Source organism: Panthera leo, chromosome B1, assembly GCF_018350215.1.
Source record: "Panthera leo isolate Ple1 chromosome B1, P.leo_Ple1_pat1.1, whole genome shotgun sequence".
Taxonomy (NCBI): domain Eukaryota; kingdom Metazoa; phylum Chordata; class Mammalia; order Carnivora; family Felidae; genus Panthera; species Panthera leo.
The window spans coordinates 95,487,177-95,512,572 of record NC_056682.1 but is presented as its reverse complement, the minus strand read 5'-3'; the positions used below and the strand labels follow the sequence as shown (position 1 = coordinate 95,512,572).

General features: G+C 36.6%; 1 protein-coding gene across 4 annotated transcripts in view; it reads right to left on the bottom strand.

The window, feature by feature from the left end:
* Nucleotides 1–25,396, bottom strand: part of SCLT1 (sodium channel and clathrin linker 1) — a 220,620-nt gene that overhangs the window by 187,421 nt on the left and 7,803 nt on the right. For 2 of the 4 annotated variants that reach the window (XR_006201717.1, XM_042935491.1), the window contains exons 2-4: nt 16,281–16,348; nt 8,271–8,329; nt 7,340–7,412 (exon numbers count right to left, since the gene is read on the bottom strand). Coding sequence is in view for 1 of the 4 variants with exons in the window: in XM_042935491.1 (XP_042791425.1) it covers nt 7,340–7,412; nt 8,271–8,329; nt 16,281–16,348 (200 nt within the window). In the remaining 3 variants the exon portion in view is untranslated. Of the gene's footprint in view, nt 1–7,339; nt 7,413–7,960; nt 8,055–8,270; nt 8,330–13,157; nt 13,365–16,280; nt 16,349–25,396 lie in introns of those variants that run through there. The other 2 variants (XM_042935492.1, XM_042935493.1) reach the window with 2 other exon arrangements.

Sequence of the window (25,396 nt, the reverse complement as noted above, 5' to 3'; positions counted from 1 at the left end):
GAATCAAATTATTAAAAAATTAAACCTTTAATTCAAGATAACTAGCTATCCCATTTTATAACAAACCACATAATAGATCATTAGAGCAATTCTGAGAGTAAATTCAGCAGAAAATTTAAATTCACTAGCCCTAAAAATAAAAGCAAAATGCCATTTGTGCAGAGGAGAGCTTTCTGTTGCTCTTTGTCAGTTAGAAAGATTAAAAGACATCTATGGTTGGTTCAAATTTAAATGACTGCAGGCTCAAAAAAAAAAAAAAAAAGGACATAGTACAGACTTGGAAAGCACCTATTTAACTTATCATAAAACAGGAACTGCAATTTAAAGAAATGCTTGTTTTTGAAATTTGGATCTACAGGATCACTTTCATTACTCTTGGAAAGTATAAATAATTTCAAGTGCAATGGAAAACCCAAATTTATTTTTAGAAGATATAAGCATATGTATTCTTTTAGTAAAATCCTTTTAGTCAATCCATTTATTTACAAATAGGAGATTGTTAAGCTAGATCTAATCATCTTGTTCCAATGAGACCTGGTTTATATTCATTCATCAAGAATTGAGGGATTATGCACTAGACTTCAAGGCATATGATAGGATCTCTTGCTGTCCCTGCATGAACAGAAAAGGAAGCCATAAAGAAAGTTCTTAGTGTTTGCCCATCTATAGCCCCATTCTGAGGAAATGAGTCTTAAGCAGATGTTTTTATATAATGTTGCTCTACTTTCTTTCATTTGCATTAAATTCAGTGAAGCTTGCTACCCAACTGAACTGATCCAGAGATTAGTATCTAAACCAAACACAGTAGTAAGTATATTCAAACACTAGGAAAGGGAGTTTAACGCCTCCAGGTGGGCTTGAGACATGTAGCATCTCTTTAACAAATGCTTCTGTTATCCAATAATCAGAAATATCAAAATTTGGGAGAAAAATGTAAACATTTTAAAATCAAAGAAACAGGTTATAAATATCAAGTATACTTTAAAAATGTATCTCACTGAAACTCACATTGTATCCTGAACAATGTTGTGCTATTACTCTAGTTTTCTATCAGCCTCCCATATATCCTAATTTTAGAAATTCTAGGGTACAGAAGGGTCCTTGGTTTCTAAACTCTCTTCACTCCTAAAATAAACCTTCATTACTAAAGAGGATTTCAGACAAAAGATGCCACAGCATAATCCTACCTATATTAGAAGATGATCAAATGAATCTCAAATCTGATAGACATAATGTTTGAAATTGGGGGAAAAAATCCATTCTCCAAACAAAGGGAAATACAGGTAGGATGAGGGTTAAAAGTCTAAAATTATATGAGGTGGTTTTTGGTCTTCTTGGGGGAAAAATAAAGATGTAAACAAATAATGAGTTTAAGTGCTCCAAGCATCTAAGATATGCTCCTGTGATATACCAGGAGCAAGGAAACACTGGATTAAAAAATGAAACTGAAGAGGCAGAGGCAGTTAAGATGGCAGAGAAGTAGGGGAATGGGAATTTTCCTAGTCCCTCAAACACAGCTGTACTGAGATCGGATCACATGGAACACCCAGGAAATCGATCTGCAGAGTAGCAGAGGATCTCCACAGTTGTAGGGAGACAGCTTGGCAGGATGGAGCCTCTGGAGCAGAGAGATTTTGGAAGTGCAAGACTCTCTCCAAGGTAGAGTCGGTGCCATGACTCGTGTGCTCCTTGGGAGGGAGGGAGCTGACCCCAGGGTATAGCACAGCGTAGCAATTTCAGGAGAGCACTAGGAGAGAACAGTCCCCTTCCTGGAGTACTTTGGGAAGATGATTCATTGCCTCTCCAAGGACAAAAGACCCTGCACGTGCCAGCCAAAGGCCTTTTTTCAGCAGGGCAGAGTGGCAATACTGCAGAATGGGGTGCACACGGTGTGGAGTCCTTGAAGACGACATCAGGTTTTGAATCGCAGCCAAGCTGCCTAAGAGGTTTGGGAGGCTGTGGAGCAGTGCAAAGTGAACACCCTTGCTATTCTGTGAGGACTACCTGAACAGCATGGGTTGAGACACCCAGTCGGGGGAGCGAGACTGGGATGTCGCCGTTTTTCTCCCCAACACCAACACAGTGGAACTTCAGAGAGCAGCACAGCACCCCCAGTGGAGGCTGGACATGCTTACACCAAACACCGCTCCTCCATGGTTGGCAACTTCTTATCTACTGGAGCAAGAATGACTGAGCCAACTCAGCTGGCCTCTCCTCCAGACCAGCACAGCCACTGGTGCTAGGCACCAAAAGACAACTGTTTCTCCTTCCTTCCTTCCTTCCTTCCTTCCTTTTCTTCCTTTTCTTCCTTTTCTTCCTTTTCTTCCTTCCTTTCTTTTTCTAATTGTTCTTTCTCCTATTTTATTCTTTTAGAATCAGGCACATAGTTTCTGGTTTGTTTTTGGTCAATTCTTATTCTATATATATGTGTGTGTGTGTGTGTGTGTGTGCATAAATATAACTTTTTTTAGCAGAAATTTTTATTCTATCATTTTTCCACCTTTCCTATTTCTTATTTTCCTATTCCTCTGAATTTAGCCTTATACTTTTTTGTTTTGTTTTTCCTTTTTTTCCCCCCTTCCCCCCCCCCCCCCCTTGATTTGCTGTTTGGACTATTTTCTCCTTTCATTTTTCTTTTTATGGGATCAGGATTCCCCCACCCTTTTTTTCCCTATGCTTTTCCAGGGTTACTTCAACAACAAATCAAAGCTTCCCTGGTTGAAGGTCCACACACTCCACCACTATAAGCAAGGAGGAGCTCTGCACAGTACTGATCACTGGGATGAGCAGCCAAAATGTACAACAGAGTGCACACCACATATACAAAAACCACTTCCTGGAGTGCCAGGCCCTGGATAGGGTATGACCCCTTTTTAATACAGTAGTACACTCAGGTGCAGGACACACAAGAAGCTTTTAAAATACACAAAAGACAGAAATTTAGCCAAAATGACCAAACAGAGGAATTCTCCCCAAAAGAGAGTGCAAGAAGCAAAGCCAGAGAATTGCTCAAAACAGATATAAATAATATATCTGAACAAGAATTTAGAATAACAGTCATAAGATTAACAACTGGGCTTGAAAAAAGCATAGAAGACACCAGAGAAACTCTTGTTCCAGAGATCAAAGACCTAAGAACTAGTCATGATGAATTAAAAAATGCTATAACTGAGATGCAAAATAACCTAGATACAGTGACAGCGAGGATGAAAGAAGCAGAAGAGAGAATAGGTGAAATAGAAGATAAAATTTTGGAAAATAAGGAAGCTGAAAAAAAAAAAGGGGGTGAGGAAGGAAATTACTAGATCACGAGGGGAGAATTGGAGACCTAAATGATTCCATGAAATGAAACAAGTGTCCATATCATAGGAGTTCCAGAAGAAGAACAGTGAGAGAAAGGGGCAGAAGGTTTATTTGAACAAATTGTAGTTGAGAACATTCTCCAAAATAGACCGCATACTGGGTCACAAAACAGCCCCCAACAGACTGAGATCAAACAGACTGAGATCAAACAGATTGAGATCATACTATGCATATTTTCAGATCACAACACTATGAAACTTGAAATCAACCACAAGAAAAAATTTGGAAAGCCTCCAAATACATGGAGGTTAAAGAACATCCTACTTAAGAATGAATGGGTTAAACAGGGTATTGAAAAAGAAATTGAAAAATACATGGAAGCAAATGAAAATGAAAACACGACAGTCTAAACTCTTTGGGATGCAGCAAAGGTAGTCCTAAGAGGAAAATACATTGCAATTCAGGCCTGTCTCAAGAAGCAAGAAAGGTCCCAAATACACAACCTAACCTTACACCTAAAGGAGCTAGAAAAGCCACAGTAAATAAAGCCCAGCAGAAGGACAATAATAAACATTAGAGCAGAAATAAATGAAATAGAATCCAAAAGAAAACAGTACAACAGATCAATGAAACTAAGAGCTGACTTTTTGAAAGAATGAACAAAATTGATAAACCCCTAGCCAGACTTCTCAAAGAGGATCCAAATGGATAAAATGACAAATAAAAGAGAGAGCACAACCAACACCACAGAAATACAAACAACTGTAAGATAATACTATGAAAAACTATATATGCCAATAAACTGGACAAAGAAATGGACAAATTCCTAGACACTCATACACTACCAAAACTCATGGGAAGAAATAGAAAACTTGAACAGACCCGTAACCAATGAATAAGTAAGTGGGTTATCAAAAATCTCTCAACAAACAAGAGTCCTGGGCCAGGTGGCTTGCCAGGGAATTCTACCAGACATTTAAAACAGAGTTAATACCTATTCTTCTCAAACTGTTCCAAAAAACAGAAATGGAAGTAAATTTTCCAGACTCATTCTATGAAGGTAGCATTACCTTACCTTGACTCCAAAACCAAAATCCCCACTGAAAAGAGAATGACAGGCCAATATCCCTGATGAACCTAAATATAAAAATTCTCAACAAGATAGTAGCAAATAGAACTCAACAGTACATTAAAAGAATTATTCACCATGAGCAAGTGGGATTCATTTCTGGGCTGCAGGGCTGGTTCAATATCCACAAATCAATCAACGTGATATACCACATTAATAGAAGAAAGGATAAGAACCATATGATCCTGTCTACAGATGCAGAAAAGGCATTAGACAAAATACAGCATCTTTTCTTGATAAAAATCCTCACAAAACTTGGGATAGAAGGAACATATCTTTAAAAAAGCCACATATGAAAGACCACAGCTAATATCATCCTCAATGGAGAAAAACTGAGCTTTTTCCCCCAGAGATCAGGAACACAACAGGGATGTCTACTCTCACCTCTGTTGTTCAGCGTAGTGTTGGAAGTCCTAGCCTCAGCAATCAGACAACAAAACCAAATAAAGGCATCCAAATTGGCAAAGAAGAAGCCAAACTTCCACTCTTCACAGATGACATGATTCCCTACATGGAAAACCTGAAAGACTCCACCAAAAACCTGGTAGAGCTGATACATGAATTCAGCAAAGTCGCAGGATATAAAATCAATGTACAGAAATTGGTTGCATTTCTACACACCAACAATGAAGCAACAGAATGAGAAATCAAGGAATCAATCCCATTTACAGCTGCACCAAAACCATAAAATACTTAGAAATAAACCTAACCAAAGAGGTAAAAGATCTGTATGCTGAAAACTATAGAAAGCTTATGAAAGAAATTGAAAAAGACACAAACAAATGGAAAAACATTCCATACTCATGGAATGGAAGAATGTTGTTAAAATGTCGATACTACCCAAAGCAATCTACACATTCAGTGCAATCCCTATCAAATAACACCAGCATTCTAGAGCTAGAGCAAACAATCCTAAAATTTGTATGGAACCTCAATAGACCCCAAATAGCCAATGTAATGCTGAAAAAGAAAACCAAAGCTGGAGGCATCACAATCCCGGACTTCAACTTGTATTACAAAGCTGTAATCATCAAGATGTATGGTATTGGTACAAAAACAGACCCACATTTTAATGGAATAGAATAGAGAACCCAGAAATGGACCCCAAAATATATGGCCAACTCATCTTTGGCAATGCAGGAAAGAGTATCCAATGGAAAAGGACAATCTCCTTAGCAAATGGTTCTGGGCAAACTGAACAGTGACATGCAGAAGAATGAACCTGGACCACTTTCTTACACCATACACAAAAATAAAGTCAAAATGGATGAAAGACCTAAATGTGAGACAGGAAACCATCAAAATCCTAGAGGAGAAAACAGGCAACAACCTCTTTGACCTCAGTCACAGCAACTTCTTACTTGACACGTCTCCAGAGGCAAGGGAAACAAAAGCAAAAATGAACTATTGGGACCTCATCAAGATAAAAAGCTTCTGCAAAGCAAAGGAAACAATCAACATAAGTATAAGGCAACCAACAGAATGGCAGGAGATATTTGCAAATGACAAATCAGATAAAGGGTTAATTACCCAAAATCTATAAAGAACTTACCAAACTCAACACCTGAAAAACAAATAATCCAGTGAAGAAATGGGCAAAAGACATGAATAGACACTTCTCCAATTAGACATCCAGATGGCCAAAAGACACATGGAAAGATGCTCAACATCCCTCATCATCAGGGAAATATAAATCAAAACCACAATGATATAACACCTCACTCCAGTTAGAGTGGCTAAAATTAACAACTCATGAAACAACAGATGTTGGCGAGGATGTGGAGAAAGGGGAACCGTTTTGCACTGCTGGTGGGAATGCAAACTGGTACATCTACTCTGGAGAACAGAATGAAGGTTCCTCAAAAAATTAAAAATAGAACTACCCTACAACACAGCAATTGCACTACTAGGAATTTATCTAAAGGACAATGGAATTCTGATTCGAAGGGGCACATGCACCCCAATGTTTAAAGCAGTGCTATTAATAGCCAAATTATGGAAAAAGTCCAAATGTCTTTGAACTGATGAATAGATTAAGATAAAAATTTGCGGGGGTGGGGAGGCTAAAAAGTAAGGTTACATTTATTTTACACTGTAGAAACACTGCAATGAATTAGCCAGTAAATCGCACTCCCATGGCTTCACACAAGGAAGAAGTTAACATTGTCACCACTTTCTCTGGAATAGCTCGACAACCATGATTTCCATATACCCTAATGTAACTGCCTACTAAAATGCCAGTCATCTGTATGTACCATTGTCAAAGATGAAAAGTAAACTGTAGTAAGATGTGGTTTATATGTATAATATAACGGAATACTACTCAGCAATAAAAAAGAATGAAATCTTGGCATTTGCAACAACATGGATGGAACTGGAGGGCATTATGCTAAGCAAAATAAGTCAGTCAGAGAAAGACAGATATATGATTTCACCCACATGTAGAATTTGAGAAACTTAACAGATGAACACAGAGGAAGAAAAGGAAAAATAAGATAAAAACAGAGAGGGAGGCGAACCATAGACGACTCTCAAATCAGAGACAAGCTGAAGGTTGATGGTGGGGACATGAATAGGTGGGTAGGGGTGGGTTAAATGGGTGACGGGATGGGCATTAAGGAGGGCAGTTTTCAGGATGAGCACTGGGTATCATATATGAGAGATGAATTATTCCTGAAACCAAGACTACACTGTATGTTAACTAACTTGAGAATAAATCAATAAAATTAAAAAAAAAAATGAAACTGAAGATAATCTTTAAATACACACATACTTTCTTATTGAGAGCCAAGAATTGATTAGATATAGCTAAATATGTTATTCCCCATCAATGTTTTTGAAGAGTATTTTACTTCTTTTTTTAAAATAAAATATTATAATAAAAACTTGAAAACTATGATTTCATACCTGGTAATATTTCAGCTGCCCATTTAGTTCTTCCAGATGTTTATCATACTCAATAATAAGAGGAGCTAAAAAGCTAATAAAAATACATAATTTTAAAAATCTCATATTCTGTTTAATCTAGTGTAATATGTAGCATGTGAATTAAATAGAACATCAATATTTTTATGTTAAATTTATCCATAAAAATCAATACTTTGTCTTTTTCGTGTTCTCAAGCTTATCTCAATATTTCCAGATGCTATCAAATATCTGGGAAGGGGAGGTAATGAAGGAGGTCATCAAGACAACTGCCAGTTGACCCTTGAGCTGAACCTGGGCAATTGGAGGCCTTTCCCTGACCCTCCCCTGTACTTAGAATATGTATTCTGCTTGTCTTCTTCACACCCAGAAGCAGCTCCAAGGATACAGCCTTAAGATAGTAATGTGATGCAGAGGGTGTCTGTACTGGGATGTAAGTGAACCCAGTTAAGGCCTTTTGTGTATGTGACTGAACCCAGTTAAAGCTTCTACACAAACTTTTAAGATTATGGCAGGCAGGTGAGGAAATCTAGCTGTCTTGCAGTGTCCTACAACAAGATAACTCATAAGTAGGTTCTATTGCTTAATAAATTTGTCACCTACCAACCCGGAGTGGTCTGCCTCTTCCCTCAGTCTGTCCTTGCCCTCCACATACGGGAGCCAGTTTCAGATTACATCCGTATTACTCTTGGAAGGTCTGGAGGAGGTTGCAAATAGGAGGGATATAAAATCACCCAATTGAGAACTACTCTTGTAGATTATAATGCTGGCTTTCCCGCACTTGTATATTCAATGACAGATCATTTAAATCTAATTATAGCAGACCATGAAATAATCCTAATATTAAAGAAATTATTTTAACAATAATAAATATACTTAAGAAAACAGTATTTTTCTGGTAACTCAAACATACCTTTGGTCAACTAGTGTGTTCTCTAATGTGTCATCTCCACCTCCTTTGAAGACAGCTTTCTACAACAGAGAATATCGCATCTTAAAATGTTTTCTCACATCATCAAAGCCAAAATGACGGTAGTTTAAAATTATAGTGAAAAATTTCACAAACGTAGAAAAATCTTTTAATGCAATTAAAAAACAAAACAGGAAAGAGTAATCATCTAAATTGATGTTGAAAGTGCATTTGGTAAATTTTAACATCCATATGTAACAAAAACTCTTGGCAAAGTCGAATAGGAAGAATTTTTCTCAATTTGACAAAGTATCTATCAGAAACCTATATCAATTACTATCTTTCATGGTGAAACATCAAAAGTGCTGCATTAAATACGGTATAACACAATGTTGCTCACTATCACTGCTAAATTCAACACTGCACTAGCAGTTCTAGTCAGTGGAACTAGGGTAAAGGGCTGGGAATTTAAAAGTTGAAAAAGAAACAACACTCTTATTATTTACAGATAATTTGACCATTTACCCAGAAAACTCTATGTATAATCTACCAATTATTAGGTCTAATAAGAGAATATGGTAAGTTATCCCATAGAAGATCAACAGAACAGTAGCCTTCCCAAGTGCCAGCAATAATTTGAAAATGTAAAAAGAAATAATATCTTTTCACTACTGTAACAAAAGGTAGCACATGAGAATAAAAAACAAAAAAAGATGCTATAACTTTACTGAAAAATTAACTGTACTGAAGAATATATAAGAAATATGTAAATTTGGGGCGCCTGGGTGGCTCAGTCGGTTAAGCGTCCGACTTCGGCTCAGGTCACGATCTCGTGGTCCGTGAGTTCGAGCCCCCTGTCAGGCTCTGGGCTGATGGCTCAGAGCCTGGAGCCTGTTTCAGATTCTGTGTCTCCCTCTCTCTCTGCCCCTCCCCAGTTCATGCTCTGTCTCTCTCTGTCCCAAAAATAAATGAACGTTAAAAAAAAATAAAAAATAAAAATAAAAAAGAAATATGTAAATTTAATAAGGAATAATGTTATATAAAATGTTTAGCATAATTCCTGACATGTAGAAAGCTCTTAATAAATCTTGTCTATTTTTTTCTTTTTTTTTTTCTTAATATGGGGGAAAATCTATTGGCTAACCAACCAACATGGGAAGGATTAGCTTTCAACCAACATGGGAAGGATTAGCTCTCAAAATATAAAGCCTCAGTAGACATGTTTACATGGATCCAGAACTGTAAGATGAATTAGACAAAAAGAAAAGGTAACCTTCCAGGGAGAATCCTGATGGATTAAAGAATAAATGAATCCAGTAGTCTATGCAATTTCAGAGAAGGATTTTTTCAATCCTAGACTATTAAAAAATAGTTATTGTGTTTATTAAAGAATTAATTAAGGGGCAAGAGATAGTTTAACTTTCAATTGTCCAAAAGTTAGTTAAAATCTTCTTGGGATAACTAAGTGGTTCAAACCTTAAAAATATTATTTCTCAAATTTCTTAGGAATTTTTATAAAAATCAAATCAACTACCAATGTTATGACTGATAGCTAGAGATGGATGGCATTCTACAAAATAATAATTCAAGCTCTCATTAACCTCCCACCCATCAATTAGAAGTTTCCTAATTGTTACTCTTACCATGTTTCACTCCACTTTATCATTCTTTTAAACAATATTTAGTAATCTCCTAGTGTTTACTAAATTAAGTCCAAACTCCTCAATTTAACCATTCAAGGCCCTCTACAATGCAAATACAATCTATCCTTTCTAATGTTATTTTCCATTACTTCTCTCATATACGCCAAACACACTTTGAAAAAATGAAGTATGTTTTACTCCCTAAATACTCCACTACCTCTTCTTTTAGCCCCCATTGAAGTTCTCTCATATACGCCAAACACACTTCGAAAAAATGAAGTATGTTTTACTCCCTAAATACTCCACTCCCTCTTCTTTTAGCCCCCATTGAAGTTCTTTTAAAATCTTAGCTACTTTTCAGTACTCATCAAACATGCTACATCCTTCAGGAAACTTTCCCTGATCTCTCCAACTATATATGATCACCTTTTTCCCTGTGATACTCATTTTTGGCTTTCAGGTTAAGATACGAATAATAATATGTTAAATAATATGTTATTTAACATTTTTCTCAAACCCATATTTCTTAGTCTTTAGGTCCCTATGAAATGGTAGTATTATGATACACATTTTCATAGCACTAAAGCTCCTGGCATAGTGCCTTACATATAGGAAGTGCTCAACATATATTGGTTAAACTGAATTCTATAAAGACACTGCTCTGAAACTATTTTCTAATGATAGTTGCTAATAAAATGCCAACCTAAGAATAAAGGACCAATAATCCAAATTATAAAAATTATGATCCTAAGGGCACCTGGTTGGCTCAGTTGGCTAAGAGTACAACTCTTGATTTGGGCTCAGGTCATGATCCCATGATTCATGAGTCCCACTTCAGGCCTGCTTGGGATTCTCTGTCTCCCTCTCCGTCTCTCTCTGTCCCTGACTTGCTTGCACTCTCTCTCTCTCAAAATAAATAAATAAGCTGAAAAAATGATACGATTATAAAGATAAACATAATAAAACAAAATATAAAAAATTTTCATAGAATAATAATATAGATTCAGTAATCCTTTCCCACTTGCTAGTGAAACTTTTAGAATAAAAGTATGTAGGACTTAATAATTCAAGATCTAGTGGAAAAAATCAAGTTGGGAGGGTAAGATTGATATCAACTACACAAGCATTTACATAAGGGCACCTGGCTCTCTCAGTCAGTGGAGAGTGTGAGTCATGATCTCAGGGTTGTAGGTTTGAGCCCTAAATTGGGTGTAGAAATTACTTAAAAAATAAAATTTTAAAAAAAGAATTTACATATATGTATTACCATATTTATATGTGTTATTTATATATGTATTTTAATTGAAATATAATTGACATGTTTAGTTTCAGGTGTACAACATAGGGATCTGACAATTCTATACATTGTTATTCTCACCATAAAAATAATTAAAAGCATTTATAAATATCCTTTTTATATTTCCTAAACAAAATTTAAATAAATTACACTAAATAAAAGCAATATATACAGAATTTTATATATCTTGAATCTTGAAAAATGGATACTGTACAAGTAATTTCTACTTATTTTTATCCCAAGATGACTTCCTGTGATCATGATGGTCAGAGTATATCACAGAAGGAATGCCAATAATATTGAATTATAGTTGGGTAGACAAATTTTCCGGACACTTTTCTTCCTCTGAGGAAACTATACACTCTCTAAATATTCTAATTATAATTCTGAATGTTTAATTTTGTGCCCCTGATTTTAAACTATATCTCTGGCTATCAAATATGTTAATGACACCCTTTCTGCCATCCTTTGGAAGAAAATACAAGCTGACTCGCATTTTGTGAAAATGTTTCTTCACATTTTATTTACTTTTTTAATGTTTGTTTATTTTGGAGAGAGAGGGACAGAGTGTAAGCAGGAGAGGAGCAGAGAGAGAGGGAGAGACAGAATCTGAAGCAGGCTCCAGGCTTTGAGCTGTCAGCACAGAGCCTGATGTGGGGCTCAAACTCACAAACTGTGAGATCATGACCTGGGCCTAAGTCGGCCGCTTAACCGACTAAGCTACCCAGGTGCCCATATTGTTGCACATTTTAAGGGTGTTGTAGCATGTGATTCATATCGTGAAGAGACTGATTTTCATCATTTATCACTTTATTAATGTAGAGTGTAAGAAATTGCTAAACTCTTACAAATGGCTCTTTTTAAAGTGTTACGGTCATTGATTTTCTAACATCATCATGGGATGATGCAAAATCAACAAGGTTTCATTCAGCAAATGGAGAGTCTACAACTGCACTGTCCAATACAATAGGCACAAGCCACACGCATCTATTTAAATTTTATTTATTTAAAATGAAAATTAAATAGGGTGCCTGGGTGACTCAGTCATTAAGTATCTGACTTCAGCTTAGGTCATGATTTCACAGTTTGTGAGCTCGAGCCCCATTTAGGGTGAGTTCGAGTTCTGCATCAGGTGAGCACAAGCCCTGCTTTGGGTTGAACATGAGCCTCACTTCGGGTAAAACACAAGCCCCGGGTAAGCCCCACTTCTCTCTCTCTCTCTCTCTCTCTCTCTCTCTCTCTGCCCCTTGTGGGATCCTCTCTCTGCCCCTTGTTCATTTGTGTGCTCACTTGCTCTCTCCCTCTCAAAAATAAACAAAATGAAAATTAAATGAATCATCTAACAGTTGTACTAGCTTCATTTAAAGTGCTCCAAAGTCCCATGTGATCAGTGGCTACCATTTTGGACAGCACAAGATTATATAACATTTCCATCAAAACAGTAAGTTTTCCATCAGACGGTGCTGGCCTAGAAAGCCAGTAAGTTGACTCAATTCAAATAGTACAGGTGGTTTGTTATATTTTATCTATTGAGTCTTGTATTTTTAAACACATGATCAACAGGAGTAGCCCTCCTGTCCCTTTCAATGTATTTTCAAATAACTACTATTTGATTACAGTTGAGACCAGTTCCCATACATTATGCAAGCATAATCAAATTTTTTCCTGCTTTAGGGCCTCTTTTTGGTCCACTTCTCTGGCTCCTTCTTCAACTTTCAGTGCTAACTTGAATACTACTGCCGTAGAGAAGACTGCTCTGAACATTCTACCAAAAATAGATCTCAGCCACAAACATCACTACTATACTGTATACGTGGTAATTTCTACTTTAGCACCTTGTTTATTTTTTTCACATAAGATAGCAGTATTAATTACTTAATTATTCACTTATATCTCTTCCATGGAAATAGGATGCTTTGTCATAGTCATAGCTCTATCCCCAAAGCTTACCCAGCACACACATGCAATGCAAGATTTGGTGAATTAATAAATTAATGTTTGCTGAGGCGCCCGGTGGCTCAGTGGGTTAAGTGCTCAACTCTTGATTTCAACTCTTAATTTCATCTTGCGGTTCATGAGTTCATGTCCCTCATAGGGCTCTGTCCGTGCAGACAGTGCGGAGCTTGCTTGGGATTCTCTCTCTCCCACTTGTGTGCATGTGCTCTCAAGGAATAAACAAACTTAAAAAAATAAATTAATGGTTGTTAAATCAATGAATACATTTGCACCATGACTGTCTCTCCCTTTCAGAACCAGCTCATACCTTCTTGGCACTATGCTTTTATGTTTATTGACATAGTTTGTCAGTTTATGTGTTCCATTTCTTTCCTGGCTAGACTATATGTCAATTTAACTTTAATTTTGGGTTCAAGCAGAAGGAGTAGAGTTGTCCCAAACTAGAAAAGGAAGATATTTTCAAGAGAGTTTTCGGAGAAAATAAACTTATTTTTAATATTCTACCTTATCCCTCCAGCAACTATGAAGAGACCCAAACATTCATCCTTCAGTACACGCATGTACTGGTATGGCACAGAGGCATAACTAGCCTACATGTGAGGAAAGACATGTAAGGGGGGCAAAAAAAAGGTAGGAACAAAGTATTGGGAAAAGAGGGAAATTTCCCACCTTCTTGAATAAAATCTTTTAACACTTGTCATCCAGTGCCCACTACTATACTCTCAAATAGCAATGTCACTTGAAATACTTTTTATTTATATAGAAAACACAAAATAATCAAAGGAAGACAACTAGATTTCACAACAACCCTGAAAATATCATTCAAGAAACTAGTTGCTATTTATTTCCCTAAGAAATCATACGATACAAAACATCTTAAGGCAATTCACAAAACTTATTTGATCCAAGGAAAGTCTAAATGATCCTTATATAATGATAGCACTAAGGAATTTTAACTATCACTTATAACAGTTTCTATAGAAAATCAAGTTTGAAATTCCAACTTAAAATACAAGAAATAAATTATCAAGATCCTGCAGCTTTATTTTTCCAACATTAGAAAAGTTTCATAAAGTATGTTCATTTAACACAACTCCTGGCAATTTACCTAGCATGAGTAAAGAGGAGGGCATTTCATTGGGATTTTATCTTGAAAATACAGAACTAAAAAGCATGAACTATTTGTGTTTCACAAGCTGATCATGACTTTTTACAATTCCACTTTCACTTACTTGGCTATAAAACTCAAATGATACTGGAAGATAAGTAGGTAGGAGGAAAGGAAAGATATAATTGCTTCATTCATTCAACAATTATTTATTGAGCATCTATTAACAAGAATTGTTTTAGGCACCTGGGAAATACAGTTGGACAAAAAGGGCAAATGTAAATTTATGAAGGATTTCTGCTGCTAGTGGCAATCACTAAAGTTAGTGACAAGAGATCTCAGTCAGTGCTCCTGGGTCTCACATAACCATCGATAATGGTTTCCTCTTACTTCTATGTCTTCCTTTACTACAAACAGAAAAAAATAAATAAAAATAATTGTTCCTGAACATTTTTTTCACAAACCAGAATAACGTTTCTGGGGGTGAAGAACCAAAGAATGCACTGCATATGGCCAAGGATATGGACCATATTGCTAGAAAGCAAATTAATTCCCCTCTCATGCTCTCCTACTACCTCCTTTTTCATTACTGCAAACTACGTAGTGAAAGGCAAGACCCATGGAGATTGGTGTTTTGAGACAGCAACAGCAACATGTTCTGAAGAGATGGTGAACTGCAGAAGAATCTTAGGCAGTAACAGTATACTACTACCAAAACTAAGAGATAAGAATCAAGATTTGATTGTGTGACTGACTATAAGAATAGTATCCGTAAAAGAAGAACATATACCTTTAGAAAACTAAAGGAACTATAATTTCACCAAAGAGTACACTATTAAATAAAACTTTACCATACTTTGCATGTTCTCATGAGGCTTTAGTTAATTATAATCACAATGTACAAGGCAGGTGCATCTAAAAGGCTACCTCGAGTCATTGTTTTATCTGGTAAAACAATCTTTCATAATTGAGTCAGCCACAGTGTACAGTAGATATAATATCATGCCCAGAGATCCTCTCAGGCTTTAAAATCAATCTTTGTTTGAATCCTCCTTTCAGGCATATTCTATGAGACATTAAGCAGAAGAAAAAGAACCTAAGAATCTGAGCAAAATTTAGAGGCTACTATATTATGAAAGATTCTCTACCATCTAAATGATAACATTCCTAGTTAAGGATGAGTAACAAAGTAACATGAGAAACACAATATAGTTATTAACATAGCAGATGGATAGTTTTAAGACCCTCTGGACTCTGAGTCTGGTCTTTGTAAATAAAAACACAGAGTAGTAGGCTAAATGTTAATACACTAAAGAAAATATTTATAAGTATATTCAGGTCAACCAGATAAACTATTCCTTTTTAATTTCTTAAACACAACTTCCTTTTCAATATCTTAAAAACAGTATGTTTTAATTGTAAGATTCATTTATGTTAAAAGCAAAACACTTCCTTATTAATTCAGTAGGGAGCTATCACTAATGTAGGAGCTACTGTTTTTCTTTTAATATTGTGTAACTCAGCAATAAGTATGCCTTAGTGCTCAAAAAAAATTTTAACAGAATATTTAAATAAGAACATGTACCCAAGGAAAGAAATATTAAAAACAATACCATATATTGTTTACTGTTTTGAATTCGCTTTTGCTTGCCATAATTTATGAGAATTCCAAGTTAAAACTTACTACTATAATGTATCTTGAGAAAAGATTTTAAGATGTTTCAAAATGTCAATGAATTCTCATTTTAGAACTCAGACATTTTAACATTATACGTAATATGTAAGCGCTAACTCTGAAAAAAAAAGTCAATTTCTATGGTTAAAGAATTTGTATTCATTAAGTAAAAACAAGTGTTCCTTCCTCCTTATAAGAATCAAAGTTGTAAGCAAAATTTCAAAGTGCTATAGGCAACCGCACATGAAAATAATCCTAAATAGAATTTATTTATGTAATTATATTTACAACCAAACTGGAACCTAGATCATTAGACCTTAACTAATTTACATACCTGTACCAATGAATATTTGGAAAAATCTTCCATTTGATATCGCCTAAGCACTTCATTTAGTCGTTGATCTGAAAAGGAACAAAAAAAGTCTATAGTTTATTGGCTAATGTTCAACATTTAAAAATTACAACTAAGGTAGCTTACCTGAGAAATCCAATGCAAAACTGCTAGTCTTCACTGTTTCTCAAAATGAATCCTCAATTTCAGCACGTTTTTGAAATTTAAGAAAGAGGCCCTTCTATACACATAACCCAACCAACTATTGCCAATGGTAAAAAGAATATCTGAAAAGAACTAATTCTTTGGGTTTCATAAATTTAATTCTCAATCTCTCCTGGCTTACTCTTCAGGTTAGCAAAAGTAAAAAAGATACTCTCCACTTTTTTTTTTCTTCCCCTGCTACTAGAGGTGAAAAGAGCTGAAAAGATAAACTGTAGCCATCATTTTTAGAATAGTGAAAACAGACTGAAATTCTGTTCCAGAACAAACCTCCACATGGAAGAGAAACAGCAGGACAAAGATTATAAATTAAACAGGAGTGAGCAAGAGATAATAGAAATGAAGGACTGGAATAAAACCAAGTGCTCTCAGCAAGCACAAGGTGATTAATATTTTTATTCATATCAAGAAAACATACAATAGAACACAGTTAAAATGTACAAAACCGATTCTTTCAAGATCACATGGGCCATTTAAAACTGATAATTTACTGGCAATAGAGTAAATCTCAACTTTCAAAAAGGCCGAAGCCAAAGAGAGCATGTAACTGACAACAGCACAATTAAGCTGGAATTAAAAACTAAAAAACATTCAGGAAAAATTTTAATACATTTTCAAGTTCAGAAATTACTTTTTCAAAATATGAAATTTATTATTAAATTGGTTTCCATACAACACCCAGTGCTCATCCCAACAGGTGCCCTCCTCAATACCCATCACCCACTCTCCCCTCCTTCCCACCCCCCATCAACCCTCAGTTTGTTCTCAGTTTTTAAGAGTCTCTTCTGTTTTGGCTCCCTCCCTCTCTAACCTCTTTTTTTTTTTTTTTCCTTCCCCACCACCATGGTCTTCTGTTACGTTTCTCAGGATCCACATAAGAGTGAAAACACATGGTATATGTCTTTCTCTCTATGATTTATTTCACTTAGCTTAACACTATCCAGTTCCATTCACGTTGCTACAAACGGCCATATTTCATTCTTTCTCATTGCCACGTAGTATTCCACTGTGTATATAAACCACAATTTCTTTATCCATTCATCAGTTGATGGACATTTAGGCTTTCCATAATTTGGCTATTGTTGAAAGTGCTGATATAAACATTGGGGTGCAAGTGCCCCTATGCATCAGCACTCCTGTATCCCTTGGGTAAATTCCAAGCAGTGCTATTGCTGGGTCATAGGGTAGATCTATTTTTAATTTTTTGAGGAACCTCCACACTGTTTTCCAGAGTGGCTGCACCAGTTTGCATTCCCACCAACACTGCAAGAGGGTTCCCGTTTCTCCACATCCTCACCAGCATCGATTCTCTCCTGATTTGTTCATTTTAGCCACTCTGACTGGCGTGAGGTGATATCTGAGTGTGGTTTTGATTTGTATTTCCCTGATGAGGAGCGACGTTGAGCATCTTCTCATGTGCCTGTTGGCCATCTGGATGTCTTCTTTAGAGAAGTGTCTATTCATGTTTTCTGCCCATTTCTTCACTGGATTACTTGTTTTTCGGGTGTGGAGTTTGGTGAGCTCTTTATAGATTTTGGATACTAGCCCTTTGTCTCATATGTCATTTGTAAATATCTTTTCCCATTTCGTTGGTTGCCTTGTACTTTTGTTGATTGTTTCCTTTGCAGTGCAGAAGCTTTTTATCTTGATGAGGTCCCAGTAATTCATTTTTGCTTTTAATTCCTTGCCTTTGGGGATGTGTCAAGTAAGAAATTGCTGCAGCTGAGGTCAGAGAGGTCTTTTCCTGCTTTCTCCTCTAGGGTTTTGATGGTTTCATGTCTCACATTCGGGTCCTTTATCCATTTTGAGTTTATGTTTGTAAATGGTGTAAGAAAGTGGTCTAGTTTCAATCTTCTGCATGTTGCTGTCCAGTTCTCCCAGCACCATTTGTTAAAGAGACTGTCTTTTTTCCTTTGGATATTCTTTCCTGCACTGTCAAAGATTAGTTGGCCATACATTTGTGGGTCTAGTTCTGGAGTTTCTATTCTATTCCATTGGTCTATGTGTCTGTTTTTGTGCCAATACCATGCTGTCTTGATGATTACAGCTTTGTAGTAGAGGCTAAAGTCTGGGATTGTGATGCCTCCTGCTTTGGTCTTCTTCAAAATTATGTTGGATATTCGGGGCCCTTTGTGGTTCCATACAAATTTTAGGATTGCTTGTTCTAGCTTCGAGAAGAATGCTGGTGCAATTTTGATTGGGATTGCACTGAATGTGTAGATAGCTTTGGGTAGTATTGACATTTTACCAATATTTATTCTTCCAATCCATGAGCACAGAATGTTTTTCCATTTCTTTATATCTTCTTCAATTTCCTTCATAAGCTTTCTATAGTTTTCAGCATACAGATCTTTTACATCTTTTGTTAGGTTTGTTCCTAGGTATTTTATAGTTCTTGGTGCAATTGTGAATGGGATTAGTTTATTTGTCTTTCTGTTGCTTCGTTACTAGTGTATAAGAATGCAACTGATTTCTGTACATTGATTTTGTATCCTGCAACTTTGCTGAATTCATGTATCAGTTCTAGCAGACTTTTGGTGGAGTCTATCGGGTTTTCCATGTATAATATCATGTCATCTGCCAAAAGTGAAAGCTTGACTTCATCTTTGCCAATTTTGATGCCTTTGATTTCCTTTTGTTGTCTGACTGCTGATGATAACACTTCCAATACAATGTTAAACAACAGAGGGGAGAGTGGACATCCCTGTCATGTTCCTGATCTCAGGGAAAAAGCTCTCAGTTTTTCCCCATTGAGGATGATATTAGCTGTGGGCTTTTCATAAATGGCTTTTATGATGTTTAAGTATGTACCTTCTAAATCCCAACTTTCTCGGGGGGTTTTATTTTTTAATTAAAAAAAAATTTTTTTTTTAATGTTTATTTATTTCTGAGACAGAGAGAGAGACAGAGCATGAGTAGGGGAGGGGGAGAGAGAGGGAGACACAGAATCAGAAGCAGGCTCCAGGCTCTGAGCCGTCAGCACAGAGCATGACGCGGGGCTTGAACTCACAAACCATGAGATCATGACCTGAGCCGAAGTCGGTCACTCAACCGACCAAGCTACCCAGGCACACCATCGAGGGTTTTTATTAAGAAAGATGCTGAATTTTGTCAAATGCTTTTTCTGCATCGATTGACAGGATCATATGGTTCTTTTCTTTTATTAATGTGATGTATCACGTTGATTGATTTGCGAATGTTCAACCAGCCCTGCAGCCCAGGTATGAATCTCACTTGGTCATGGTGTATAATTCTTTTTATATGCTGTTGAATTCGATTTGCTACTATCTTATTGAGAATTTTTGCATACACATTCATCAGGAATATTGGCCTGTAGTTCTCTTTTTTGTGCTGGGTCTCTGGTTTAGGAATCAAAGTAATGCTGGCTTCATAGAATGAGTCTGGAAGTTTTCCTTCCCCTTCTATTTTTTGGAACAGCTTGAGAAGGATAGGTATTATCTCTGCTTTAAATGTCTGGTAGAATTCCCCAGGGAAGCCATCTGGTCCTGGACTCTTATTTGTTGGGAGATTTTTGATAACCGATTCAATTTCTTCGCTGGTTATGGGTCTGTTCAAGTTTTCTATTTCTTCCTGTTTGAGTTTTGGAAGTGTGTGGGTGCTTAGGAATTTGTACATTTCTTCCAGGTTGTCCAGTTTGTTGGCATATAATTTTTCATAGTATTCCTTGACAATTGCTTGCATTTCTGAGGGATTGGTTGCAATAATTCCATTTTCATTCATGATTTTATCTATTTCGGTCATCTCCCTTTTCTTTCTGAGAAGCGTGGCTGAGGATTATCAATTTTGTTTATTTTTTCAAAACACCAACTCTTGGTTTCATTGATCTGTTCTACAGGTTTTTTAGATTCTATATTGTTTATTTCTGCTCTGATCTTTATTATTTCCCTTCTTCTGCTGGGTTTGGGGTGTCTTTGCTATTTTGCTTCTATTTCCTTTAGGTGTGCTGTTACATTTTGTATTTGGGATTTTTCTTGTTTCTGGAGATAGGCCTGGATTGCAATGTATTTTCCTCTCAGGACTGCCTTCGCTGCATCCCAAAGCGTTTGGATTGTTGTATTTTCATTTCCATTTGTTTCCATATATTTTTAAATTTCTTCTCTAATTGCCTGGTTGACCCATTCATTCTTTAGTAGGGTGTTCTTTAACCTCCATGCTTTTGGAGGTTTTCCACTTTTTCCTGTGGTTGATTTCAAGCTTCATAGCATTGTGGTCTGAAAGTATGCATGGTATGATCTCAATTCTTGTGAAGGGCTGTTTTGTGACCCAGTATGTGATCTATCTTGGAGAAGGTTCCATGTGCACTCAAGAAGAAAGTATATTCTGTTGCTTTGGGATGCAGAGTTCTAACTATATCTGTCCAGTCCATCTGATCCAATGTATCATTCAGGGCCCTTGTTTCTTTATTGATCCTATGTCTAGATGATCTATCCATTGATGTAAGGTGGAGTATTAAAGCCCCCTGCAATTACCACATTCTTATCAATAAAGTTGCTTATGTTTGTGATTAATTCTTTTATATATTTGGGGGCTCCCAAATTCAGTGCATAGACATTTATAATTGTTAGCTCTTCCTGATGGATAGACCTGTAATTATTATATAATGCCCTTCTTCATCTCTTGTTACAGCCTTTAAAGTCTAGTTTGTCTGATAGAAGTATGGCTACTCCAGCTTTCTTTTGAGTTCCAGTAGCATGATAGATAGTTCTCCATCACCTCACTCTCAATCTGAGGGTGTCCTCAGGTCTAGAACGAGTCTCTTGTAGACAGCAAATAGATGATGGGTCTTGTTTTTTTTTATCCATTCTGATACCCTTTGTCTTTTGGTTGGAGCATTTAGTCCATCTACATTCAGTGTTATTATAGAAAGATATGGGTTCAGAGTCATTGTAATGTCTGTAAGTTGCATGCTTGTAGTGATGTCTCTGGTACTTTGTGGTCCTTGCAACATTTCACTCACAGAATCCCCCTTTGGATCTCCTGTAGGGCTGGCTTAGTGGTGATCAATTCCTTCCATTTTTGTTTGTTTGGGAAGACCTTTATCTCTCCTACTCTAAATGACAGACTTGCTGGATAAAGGATTCTCAGCTGCATATTTTTTCTGTTCATCACATTGAAGATTTCCTGCCATTCCTTTCTGGCCTGCCAAGTTTCAGTAGATAGATCCGTCACGAGTCTTATCCGTCTCCCTTTATATGTTAGAGCGTTTATCCCTAGCTGCTTTCAGAATTTTCTCTTTATCCTTGTATTTTGCCAGTTTGACTATGATATGTCATGCAGAAGACCGATTCAAGTTACGTCTGAAGGGAGTTCTCTGTGCCTCTTGGATTTCAATGCCTTTTTCCTTCCCCAGATCTGGGGAGTTCTCGGCTATGATTTCTTCAAGTACACCTTCAGCCCCTTTCTCTCTCTCTTCCTCCTCTGGAATTCCTAGTATATGGGTATTATTCCATTTCATTGCATCACTTCATTCTCTAATTCTCCCCTCATACTCCTGGATTTTTTTCTCTCTCTTTTTCTCAGCTTCCTCTTTTCCCATAATTTATCTTCTAATTCACCTATTCTCTCCTCTGCCTTTTCAATCCAAGGTGTGGTCGCCTCCATTTTATTTTGCACCTCATTTATAGCATTTTTTAGCTCCTCCTGACTCTTTCTTAGTCCCTTGATCTCTGTAGCAATAGATTCTCTGCTGTCCTCTATACTTTTTTCAAGCCCAGTGATTAATTTTATGACTATTATTTTAAATTCATGTTCCGTTATATTGCTTAAATCGTTTTTGATCAATTTGTTAACTGTTGCTACTTCCTGGAGTTTCTTTTGAGGAGAGTTCTTTCATCATTTTGGGTAGTCCCTGGGGTGGCTTCCAACTGCAGGGCAATTCCCCTGTGCTGTCTGGAGTAATTTGTGTTGGTGGGCGGGACGGCAGTCAGACCCGATATATGTCCCCAGCCCACGGCTGGGGCCACAGTCAGACTGGTGTGTACCTTATCTTCCCCTCTCCCAGGGGCAGGACTCACTGTGGAGTGGTGTGGCCCCTGTCTGGGCTGCTTGCACACTGCCAGGCTTGTGGTGCTGCTTCTATGGGATCTGGCATAACAGCTGGGGTGGATCCGCGAGGTGCACAGGGTCAGGAGGGGCAGGCTTCGCTTGCTTTGCCGTCGGTGGTCCCCTGTGGGAGGGGCCCTGCAGCACCCGGATGGAGGTACGCAGACCCATTGGAGGAATGGATCCACAGAAGAACAGTGTTGGGTGTTTGTGTGGTGCATGCAAGTCGGAAATTACTAATAATCCAGAGGTCACGGGAGAAATTACAAAACAAATTTAAATGTATTTTGAGCTGACAGTGAAAATAAAGTAACTCAAAACTTGCTCAAAAAGAAATCTATAGCTTTTAGTTGCATATACTAGAAAAAAATGGCTTAATGAACTATGAGTCCGTTCCAAGAAGTCAGAAGAAAAGGAAATTAAACCGAAAGAATGTCAGGTGAAGGAAATAATAAAGATAAGCCCACTCCAAAGAAATTGAAAATAAACTCATAAAAAAGATCAACAAATACAATCATCTCAAAAGCTACTGTAAAAGCATATGATAAAATTTAAGATATATTCATGATAAAGCCTCCAGAATGTAAGAATAGCAATTAATTTCCTTAATACAATAACGGATTCCTATACAAACACACAGCAAACATCATACTTAAGAATGAGATGTTGAAAACTTTCCCTTGGAAATTGGTAATGACAAAATGACAAATTATCTTGATATTTAGTCATACTCTACTGGCAGTCCTAGTTTATGCAATTATTAATACAATAAAAAATAAAAGGTATAAAGACAGAAAAGGAAAAAAAAATCACCTGTCATTATCAATAGTTATGAGTGTGTAGGTATAGGTAGATCCCAGAGAACACATTGATAAATTCTTAGAATAATGACCTTTAGGGGTTCCTGGATGGCTCAGTCGGTTAAGCAATTGACCCTTGATTTCGGTTTGGGTCATGATCTCCTGGTTGTAGGATCAAGCCCTGCATCAGGCTTTGCCCTGCTAGTGCAGAGCCTGCTTGGGATTCTCTTTCCCCCTCTATCTCTCTGCCTCTCCCTTGCTTGTATGCATGCTCATGCTCTCTCACTCTCTCAAAATAAATAAACATTTAAAACAGAGAGAGAGTGAATAATAACCTTTAGCATGGTTTTTGGATACAAGGTCAAAAAAAATAATTATATTTCTATATACTGGCAACAAAGTTAGAAAATAAAAGACAATATTTACAATACTATACAAAAAACCCCACAATTATCTAGGAATATATCTAAAAGACTCAAACAGGGGAGCTTGGGTGGCTCAGTTGGTTGAGTGCTCAACTCGATTTCAGCTCAGGTCATGATTTCAAGGTTCGTGGGTTCAAGTCCCATGTCAGGCTTTGCGCTGGCAGTGTGAGGCCTGCTTGGGATTATCTCTCTCTCCCTGCTCTCCCCTGCTCACTTACTGTCACTCTCTCTCCCTCTCAAGATAAATTAAAAACAATAATAATAAAATTGACGAATTGAAGAGAACAAGCAATACAAAAATATATTCATGTCATACAGAACACCTGAATTACAATGAGGGGGAAATAATAATCTTTTTTAAATTGGTCTAGGTCAACTGGATATCCTCATAAAAAATAAAACATACATAAAAATCAATTCTAGATGAAATGAAGATCTGTGAATATCAAAACAAATTCTAGAGAAGAACAAAGAGACTATCTTAAAATCTTAGGGTAGGGAATATTTTTTTTAATCAGAACACAAAAAGCACTAGCCATAAATGAAAAAAACTGATAAACTGAACTACATTAAAATTAAGAACTTTTGTTTAACAAAAAGAGACTTTTAAGAGAGTAAAAATACAAGACACAAAACATGGAGAAGATATTTCCAACACATGTAACAGACAAAAGTCTTGTATCTAGAATATACAAGAACTGTCAATTAAAGGAAGACAACCTTATAGAAAAGTGGAAGGAGACATGAATGGACACTTCACCTAAAGGTTACTCAGAGGACCAATAAACATAGAAAAGCTGCCCAACCTCATTAGGCATCAGGAAAATACAAATTAAAATGACAATAAAGAGCTAAAATTAGAAAATATTGGTAACAATATAAATTAGAACTCTCATATACTACTGGTGGGGATATTAATTAGTACAACTTTAAAATTAAACATATATATAATTCCTAAGAATATACATAACCAAAATGTGTACACTTGAGCACCAAGGACCATGAAAAAAATGTTGATAACAGCATTATTCTCAATGGCCCCCAAACAGAAACTGCAATTATCCATCAAAAGAAAAACAGATAAATGTGATAGATTTAAAACTGGAATATTTTATAGCAGAGAAAATGAACAAGCTACATCTACACGCAAGAATGTGGGTAAATCTCAAAGACATAATTAATGTTAAAGGAGCCAAAAACAAGAATACACAGCTTATGATTCCATTTATATAAAGCTCAAACATAGGCAAATTAAAGATATTGATTGTCTTCAATTACCTTTGAAGAGAAGCGAACCTGGAAATGTTCTATTTCTTTTTTTTTTTTTTTCTAATTTTTTTTTTTTTAATGTTTATTCACTTTTGAGATAGCATGAGCAGGGGAGGGGTAGAGACAGGGAGACACAGACTGGGAAGCAGGCTCCAGGCTCTGAGCTGTCAGCAAAGTGCTGGACGGTGGGGGGCCTCAAACTCACTGACCACAAGACCCATGAACTACTCGGACGCTCAACTCACTGAGCCATACAGGTGCCCCAGAAATGTTCTATTTCTTGACCTAAGTTGCAGTTATAGGAGTATGAACTTTGTAATCATTCACTTAGCTTTATATT